The 9,514-nt window shown below is 39.3% G+C and overlaps 1 protein-coding gene across 1 annotated transcript; it reads left to right on the top strand.

Annotated features, from left to right (window-relative positions):
* The first annotated feature begins 1,981 nt into the window (after nt 1–1,981).
* On the top strand, nt 1,982–9,284 carry LOC121270935 (stromal cell-derived factor 1-like). Its single transcript, XM_041176559.1, has 4 exons — nt 1,982–2,131; nt 3,831–3,948; nt 5,124–5,198; nt 7,301–9,284. The coding sequence occupies exons 1-4, from the start codon at nt 2,065–2,067 to the stop codon at nt 7,314–7,316; spliced, it is 276 nt and encodes a 91-aa protein (XP_041032493.1). The 5' UTR covers nt 1,982–2,064; the 3' UTR covers nt 7,317–9,284.
* Nucleotides 9,285–9,514: the final 230 nt, after the last annotated feature.

Here is a 9,514-nt window from a genome sequence, read left to right as displayed (position 1 = left end):
CAAGTTCCCCTCCAAGCCACACACCATCCGGACATTGGACTATATCATCGTTCCTTCACTGTCACTGGGTCAAAACCCTGGAACTCTCTTCCTAAAGCACTGTAGGGGTACCCACACCATATGTCTGCAGCAGTTCAAGAAGGCAGCTCACCACTGCCTTCTCAAGAGCAATAATTAGGGATGGGCAATACATGCTGGCTTAGCTAGGGACACCCATATTCTTTGAACTAATTAAAAAAAATGAAAGGTTATTAATTGTACAGGGATCAATCCTAATGGACTCAATATATTATGCAATTTTTGGTGAGCCAAACTAATTCATGAGTATTTATTTCTGTAATTTTCGAAGACATTTGAAAGCATGGAATGTAATTATAGGTCACAATTAGACCTGCATAAGGGACAAATTCATGTCAACTGATGGCACAAAACAAGCAACATTGGATCAGCCGCCTGTTATATGCAATGCCTGATATTCAGTTCCATTTAGGTTGGATTTTTATGAACTCATGAGCTTACAAATGTATCTTAATATATTACTTTTAATGATCAGAATGTTCCTATAGCTCTCCCTTTACTGGTTATGATTCATGGATAGTGTAGCCATTTATCTAAACCCATTCTTGAAGTGTAAGGCACTGGCTGTTGTAAGATTATTATGAGTTGATATGTTTACTTGTTAAATTTTCTTTCTATTAGATTTTGTATTCAACAATATACTAATGTGAGTAGTTTTATGAATGTGACCTAAAGTCCAGGGAAGGGAATCGTTTAGAACGCTATAACCCTGACAAGCTGCTGTGTTTTGACAAGTATTTGTGACTTTGGAGTGAAACTGCCATTATCTATGGAAGAGCTAAGCTGAGTTGTCAACTATTACAAAGGTGACCATTGGAATTAGATGTGCCACGATCACAAGGCACAGAGAGGGCAGGAAAACGGGACACCTCTAAAAGATGTGAAGCAGCAAAATGTGAGTTGGGAGAAGGACATGTGTAGAGGGGTCAAGCAAGGTCCTAAGTGGGAAAGAATGATTAGGTCCAGTAGATCGTATAGTCAAGAAGGAAAAGGTGTATAAAGAAGAGGGGATTTTTGATGAATTGCGCAGATTTAGAAGATAGTGGAAAGAGCACTTTAGCTTGAGTAGACGGGCGTACATACTAGCTGGAGTGTATCCAGCTAACAGACTAACAAGATATGATAAAAAACAAAAGGGGGGAGAGGGGAACGGCATATGCTCCTCTGTTCAGTAACTGATTCATAAATGATATGTTTGGAACTAGAAATTACTGCCTAAACACTTTAATGTGTTGATCTCAGAATTGTGACAATAAAAGACATTTATCACAACCAATTGGTGTCAGATCTGAATTGTTTGCAAAATCTTGCACTGTTCAGCATTGTCAGGCTGAAAGGCATTTGCGATAGCCTGAGTAAAATCCTCATCCAGCTTCATATTCAGCCGCTGGATGGTGACCAGAGCCAAGAAACCAAACAATTCCCTATCCCCAGCCAGGAGCAAATGTGCATCCTGATGCCATGTGCTGGATCAGCACAGGTTAGGAATCAATTCTGGGACTTTCCTGATATTTATGCTGACATGTGCATTTATCTGAGCTATTTTTGGGGACCCCATAGCTCTAATAGAATGTTTTAAAACTCTGAGCTTATTCTACAACTTTCTATATTTTTTTAAAATACTGGTACATCTTTGTGAAGGAAGAGCATCTCAGTAAGAGAACAAAAGTTAAATGCTTTTGCTTGTTTAAAGAAACCATGAAATAAGATTTGCTTAATATTTATGTCCTCACACATATTTAACACATAGGACATCAGCTGGATAACTATTGTACCAAAGGTACGTATAAACTGAAAAGTCCCAAAGGATTATGAAGGAAGGAATCACTACATCCTGGCAGGTTTCAGATACTCCCTCTGGCCCAATCAGAGTCAGAGAGGAGGGGCTTCTGCTAATATAAATGTTGCCAAAGGCATGCTGCTTTTAGAGACAGATTCAGGCTGAGATTCTAGTCCTGTGCAAACTCCTCCACAAAACAACGAGCCATGATTGCGAAAACGTGTGCAGTGCTACTCCTGCTCCTTGGCACTCTGTGCATCAATCTGACACAGGGTAAGTGACTGCTGCTTTACCGGTGGGGGTGAAATAACTGTGTTTGTGTGACAAAAATAATTCTCTTTGTAACATGTATCTTTCTTTCTGTACAGTAAGGACTGAAATGCGCAGATGTGTGATAAGCTGAATGACAAGCTTTTAATATTTAAGTGCTTTCCAGAATAAACATTTATCTTATCTTTATGCTTGACAAAGACAATATGTTTTGGGACCATGCTTCATATATTTGAACTATAAATCATACAATTTGTGTTGATTCCCTGTAAATACAGCTCATGCAATATTCCCCTAAAAGTTCTGCTGTCAGAGCAAGGCTATGTTTTAATACACAACACTCTTTGAAAGCTAGTTGCTGTGCAGCAAAAGGAGCCTAGATATAAGCTGCTAACAGATCCTCCTTAAGTAATGTGCAAATATTGTCAATTTTGGGAATGATTGAGTTAATTCCTTATGGTTTGGCAGTTTACAACTGTAGTGGTTTGAGAAATGCCTGTCAGTTGCACGTACCATTTTAAAAATGTGACAACTGTTTTGGTAAAGTTTAAACCACCTGTAATATGTGTCCAATATGCTATTCCTGACTAAAAAAAAAACCTGCTTGACAGTGGTCATTATGTATTTGTGATATGATAGGATTAGTGATGCCAGTATCCAGTACAGTTTTTTGTGTTGTATAACTTCAATCTGGGCTGCTCATAATTGTTCAGCTGCAGTTGACTGAACTGGGTTCTGAATTACCAGCTGTTCTGGATTAAACTGCAATGTGTAGGTGGTGAGATTTTACTCACTTGATTCCAGTTGTTGGCCCACCTCATGCTGCTCCATCTAAACTGGCTCTGGCTCAAAATGATTTTAATCTGGCTTGTGTGTGTTTATTCCATTAACTGGCTTTCTGCTCTGCTGTACAGCATTGTGCATGAGTTGGGGGAACGCAGGATCAATGGAATTTATGCATGTGAGATATTAAGAATAACTTATAGCAGCGATTATAAAATGGTGGGAATAGGAACAAAGCGTTCACCAAAGGGGGGCAAATACACTTAGCAAATGATGACATTTTAACAAAATAAGATGTTTGTTCATCTTCAAGATAAACTGCTTTATTTCTAGTCCATCCCTTTCATGCATTGCTTTAGGGAGTAAGTACCAAAGAAACAATTTAGATCAAGTTAGAATCAAGTTCAATCTGTCTGTAATCAGACATATAGTAAAAATCTTTAATTGTGAATCTTGTCCAGTGATGACTAAAAAATCACCTAGTTCAGACCTTTTTTTAATAGTTGTTGGTAAAAGACAGTCACATGCTCCTAAATGTGCAAAATTATTATGTTTAGAAAATGCTGATTGGCTTTGAACTCTTGTCTCTACAGCTATTAACAATCATATAAATTTCTAGAGATGTGCCTGATTGCATTATAGTGTTAACATCAGGCTTGGGATCTGAATGAAGGTCTCCAAGAATTTCAGCTCTAATCAAATGTTCACAAAGAGCTAGGTTCAGGCACTGGCCATCAGGTAGCATAGACTGTTAACTAACATCCTCAAGAACTGAAGGGTTCAGAGTACTGGTCCAGGTTAACTGCACCTGTCTGTGCACAGAACACTCCTTTACTAGTGATTTCGGTGGGTGCATTGCAACGAGGGTCGATTGCGCATTCCAGTTAATGACTCACCTCTTTCTTTTATATCTCCATAGGGAAGCCAACTGCAATTCTGAACAGGTGTATGTGCAGAGGTGGAGCAACACAGATCAACGTGAAAAACATCAGGGGGCTGCAGGTTATCCCTGTCCCAAACTGCCCTCTACAACTCATGTGAGTGCAGGGCACCCGAAATACATTAATTTGCTGTGCATTACTGACTGATGGCTGAATAGTGCCTTTACTTTTTATGACTGAAGGCTATGTGACAGCATTAAGCCTTTGCCCATTTGTAACTGTCTCTTGGTTCCCTGAGGTGCTTGCCTTGTTAGATCGTCACACTTGGCTTAAAATTGCCTAGAACTTTTTAGAGATGGTGAAACGTTTTCAACAAGAATGATTTCCTCAGCTAACAATGAGTAGCCTTGTTCAGTCAGTGGTGGGTTAACACAGTAGGGGGAACAGAGAGTCTACATGAAAAAGGGTGCAAAAGGAAGTGAAAACAAACTGAAATGTAGTCTCTGAACCTACCATAATATCCATTACAGAATTACACTGTATATCTAGTTAAAGAATCTAAAATCTGCCTGAATCGCATAGAAAGCGGTGACCTACATTTAGTTTTCCCACAGACTTAACTCTGTTTTGCCTTCAGAGTGTTTGTGCCCATTTTCTAAAGTTTATTGCCTAAGTAATTGTTCTAATTCGGTTAAAATACACAGGATGCCTGCCAAAGTCTGATGTCTGTGTTACTCGCCACAAATATTTTGCACTTGTGCAGATCCCTTTTATTAACAGGCTTCATTTGAACAGCAATAACTTGAAAGGAACATTCGTTCTATAATGTTTTGCTCTGTTTCAATGCGCTAATGGTGCGATGGCAAGAAAGCTGAGAGTGAGATGTCAAATGATCAGTGAACGAATGACTATCTGAAGGCTGATTGCAGTACCTTCACGGTTTCTCAATTTAAAGCAGTGTAGGTTAGCAGTAATTTAGTCCGTGTGTCAGCTCTAATAAGAGTTAGCGACATTTATGTAAATTTACTGATGTTGGCAAGTTTTTCTTTGGTGATTTAAACTTGCAGTGAATGTGATTTAACTGTGCATTTAAACTTCCAAGAGTTGAGAAACTAGCTGTCTTTTTCTGATACGGATTTGCATTTTCCAATTCTTTCAATCAATATTTTGATAATTCCCTTAAAATAATAGCTATTACAGGAAGAAAAAAAAAAATCTGTTTCTAGCAGGTGCAAAGAGAATGTTGAGACCTGTAATGAAGACAAATGCTTGTATCTTCATGTGATTGAAGGATTTCTTTTTAAAAATTGTGCACTTTGATTGCATTACAGAGCCACATTGAAGACTGGAAGGAAGATTTGCCTGCATTCCAAATTTTTGTACCTTTGGGAAAGAAAGCTAAATAGGTAAGAGCACAAATTTTATAAACTAAGAATTATACGATAAATAAAGCAAGCTCCAAAGAAACTAATTCTGTTTAAAATCAATTGCAAGAGAAAGACTTATATTTATATAGTGCCTTTCACAACTGCTGGCCGTCCAAAAGCATTTTAAACCCAGTTGAGTCACCTTGAAATATAGTCAGTGTTGTAATGTAGGAAATGTGGCAGCCAATTTGCGCACAGCAAGCTTCCACACTGCGATAACGAGCAGATACTTTGTTTTACTGACATTGGTTGAGGGATAAATATTGGCTGGAACACAGGGAGAAACCCCCCTTCCTCTTTAAAATTGTGTGTTGGATCACCCACCTGAGAAGGAAGGCAGGGCTTCAGCTTAATTTTGCATCTGAAAGACAATAGAGCACTCCCTCAGTACTGCACTGGTGTGCCAGCTCGGATCTTGGTCTCTGAAGTGTGACTTGAACCCACAAATTTCTGACTTTGAGAGTTTTTTGAATATAAGTGTATTCTAAGGCTGCGTTCAACGAACACCCGAAGTGAGAATTGGATAAGTACTTGAAGAAAAATATTAACGGGCATGGAAAAGAAGAGGGAAATGGGTTTAGAGCAAAAGGGCTTGGCTGGAGAGCTAGCACAGGTGTAATGGGCCAAATGTCTTATTTCTCTTCTGGAAGTTTAATGATCCCTGTGGCAACATGATTTGAAATAAATGTGAACATTCAATTTAAAAAAAAAAAATTATATTACTGAATATTTTATTGAGTTGATAATGTTCTGTAGGAAACATCTAGCTTTACATAATTTTTGGTATAAAACAAAGTCTGTGGTAGATACAACTGACATCCCTCCTGCATGACTATTGCAATCTATACACTTACCTCATTTGACTTTGCCTTTAACAGCCTTTCATTAGAAACATATTCAGCTCAAATATTCCACTTGCTGGATAATTATAGATCTCACTGCTGATGGATTCTTTCATCTTCCCCGTCATTGCCGAGTCAAGCCAATACAATATTTTTGGAGTTTGCACTTCAATAAACTGAGAGCCTAGAAGGTATAAATAATCTATCTTGACAGGGTTAAGGCAGTATTTAGGTAGTGTTACCTCCCTTTGCTACTGCGAGTGCTACTTTAAAAGGGTAAAATCATGCAGTGGTAGTTCAGCTGACCAGCACTGCCACCTATTCATGAACCATCCTAGTAGTGAGCATGAGGGGCAAAGCAAAAGCTTTTCACAACCATTTAAAAAAAAAAATGTATTACAGGCTGGTTACAAGTCTGTGCAACACTAATGGGAACATCTGTTATTAATTGTGAAATCCAATCCAAGGTCTGGCATTTCCCTGTGAACAAGGCCAAACCTTTAATCGTTAGTAATCTGAAGAAAAATGTTTCAGCTATCGCCATTTTCCTCTGCTTCCTACTCTGAAAGAATCCCTCCCTTTTTTTTCCAGGGGGCAGTGATTCCCTGGTACCTCTCCATAATTCACATGAGCTCTGCCTGTAAGTTCTAAGGCTATTCCACTGGGAAATGCTTGTACCTTGGCTTAACCCTGGTTTCACCAGGCATTATGCATCGTTTGGGTTGCTCTGTACTAATCAGGAGTGGGAACCCTGGCCGATGTTTCTTCCCTTCCATAGCCAAAGACATTCCTGGTCAATTATAGTAACCCTAGTGCAGCCTCAGCTGAGTTCAGGAAACTGAGCACCAACTGGGCATTTGAACCTACAACCTGTCTAATCTTAGCTTAGCTTAAGCTTAGATGCATCTCTGAGACTTTGGGATAACTTAAGGTTGTAATACTTCACCAGCATGAGGTAGTTAGTGGAATTTGGAGCTAACATACAATGACCCAGACTTAAAACACTCTGTTGATAAATGCCAGGCATTGATGAAATACACCTCATGGCCCTCTGGTTAGTGAAGAAAGTACACAGGACACTTTTGCTGTAGTATACCCTTGACTACAACCTGTTTTTACATAAACCCCAAAGGGCAGTTTTATTGAAGGGTTATTTTATACTGATGTAGAGCACTCTCAACTCTGCACAAAACGCAAACATTTTCATTTCAACTGACAACACCACTGTTTATTTTACAGACAAGCCAAGAACTAAATGCGAGGGAAGAATGAAGCCAGCTGGCTGTCCCCGTCCAGATACTGCGTATGAGTGCACACTCACACTAAAGATGCTATGTGCACATCTTATGTTATTGTTTCTTCGCCATGCCTGCCTCGATTGCTTTGCTAGCCACCACACCTCATTCTCTCAGCCTATTACATGCTGAATCTAGTTAACTGTAGTGTGGTGCACACATGCGCTTGTCAGCAGTGCTGTTGATTTTTCATTTAAAAAAAAAAAATGAACACCTCCGGGTATATTTTACCATATACTTACTGCCAACTGACTCCAAGGCAGGCTCTCGGTGTTAGAAAAATTGACGAGCAAAAATGTGATGGAACGAAAGCAGCTACTGGGCAATATTATTTTACAACAGTACCCTTAGCACTTTTTAAAAGTCATTGGAGAGTCAAGTTTTCCTTTGACGATAAATGGCTTAATCGCGTCCCAATTAATGTCCCGATGATGAAATCGAAAATGGAAGTGCGTGATTTCTATGGATATCATTTCATTTAAAGGTCCTAAGTCACAAAGGTAGATAAAATTCATTGATGAAGAGTCATATGGACTTAAAACGTTAATTTTGTCTTTCACTCCAGATGCTGACAGACATGCTGAGCTTTTCCAGCAATTTTTGGTTTGTTTCAGATTTCCAGCATCCGCAGTATTTTACTTATATCTTAGATAAGATTTGCCCTTTATTTTAGGTAGAAATCTGACATGTTGTGCAACTTATTGGCAGCTTCCAGTGGCAAGAGTAAGTGCTATAACAGTATACCAGCAGGCTGAGCAGTACATTTAGACTCAGGACGTAACATTTTGATACTGTCAGGAATTAAGTCGGCCATCCAATAACTTGATCCCATCCTCCTCCATTGTGCAGTGGACCTCAGCAGCCCAAGAGGATGGGGGTATGATGGAGGGCTTTTGCCCAGTGTCACCTTTTGCTTATCTGCTCGTCTATGCATGAGGATGGCCCATGCTGACTGGCCTCCCAGCTTCCTCTCTCTGGAGAAGTGTCTGGTCTTTCCCTGGTGTCTCCCAATGATGCAGTATGGCTCAGGTTTAGGGACTCACCACCTGGGAAATCGTTTAACTTCCACTCCACAGCATGAGCTGGTTCAAATGCTCCAGAGCAATGGGCGAGTTATCCTGGATCAGCCTTACCTGTCTAAACAGCAGCATCCAGGATTTGATCTCTTTTAAACAATCCCTCTGGCTGGAGGAGCTTTTTGGAGTGGCAGACTGAGAGGATCCTACTATCAGTCATTTAAAAAATGGCTGTAATCTCCCTGACCTTTAGTCAGTAATACTGAACCACCATTGGTTAAATACCTTTGTAAAGCATTAAGGCTGGCGGATGAAAACTATTCTTTAAATTTGCTAATGGTGTTCAAAGCTGCCACCAGAGTATATTGTAAGCTCATTAATAGATTTTTTTTTTGTACATAGCACTAACCCTAACCATGGTGGTTTACTAACCATTGCTTCTTTCATGAGCGAGATGGTTTTTGAAAACAATTTCAAAGTGACTATCTAGCAGAAATCCAACTTTAGACTTCTAATGTTCCGAAACGAGGTTGTCATGAGGAAGTACTGATGTCTGTATTTTGGCAAGTGTCTGTTTTTGTCATTTCCCACAAAATGTGAAAATTTAACAAGAAGCTGTCTTCACGGAAAAACATTCGGCAACATATTCTTCTTGGAAAGGCAGCAATCCCGTCAAATGTTTGTCCCTGTCCTGTTGCGCGCATGTGATGTGTAGCGACTGATGTATGTCATTTCACTGTATATTTCAAGATGAGATGTTATTACCTCTTTTAAAAGGAAGTTCAATGTAATTGAAACTATCACGTTTGACTTGTTGAAATACACTATTGACTACTTTGTTTTATACTGTTTCTTTGTAACATTTTAAGAGGCCTTTTTTTTAACAGAATAAACTTTGTTAAAATTTCAAAAGTTTTACTGTCTTTTATTTCAGCACTGGGAGCAAAACTTTATTTTTCATCATCCACTGTGAAGCTTATTTTTGCAGTTAGAAAGATTAAATTTACCAGCAATGCAATGTCAGTTGAAACTCTCGCAATGGGAAATTCATTGGGGGAGGCAATGGTGTAATGGTGTTGTCACGGAGCCTGTATTCCAGAGACCGCCCGGGTAATGCTCTGGGGTCCTGGGTTTGACTCCCA

The sequence above is a fragment of the Carcharodon carcharias genome, chromosome 28 (assembly GCF_017639515.1).
Source record: "Carcharodon carcharias isolate sCarCar2 chromosome 28, sCarCar2.pri, whole genome shotgun sequence".
NCBI lineage: Eukaryota > Metazoa > Chordata > Chondrichthyes > Lamniformes > Lamnidae > Carcharodon > Carcharodon carcharias.
This window is presented reverse-complemented; position numbering and strand designations above follow the sequence as displayed.

Bases quoted from the DNA above. Each gene is read 5' to 3' on its own strand.
- LOC121270935 (XM_041176559.1), top strand. From the start codon at position 2,065: ATGATTGCGAAAACGTGTGCAGTGCTACTCCTGCTCCTTGGCACTCTG. The intron at 2,132-3,830 runs GTAAGTGACTGC...ATATCTCCATAG, and splicing joins GTGCATCAATCTGACACAGG to GGAAGCCAACTGCAATTCTG. The intron at 3,949-5,123 runs GTGAGTGCAGGG...ATTGCATTACAG, and splicing joins AACTGCCCTCTACAACTCAT to AGCCACATTGAAGACTGGAA.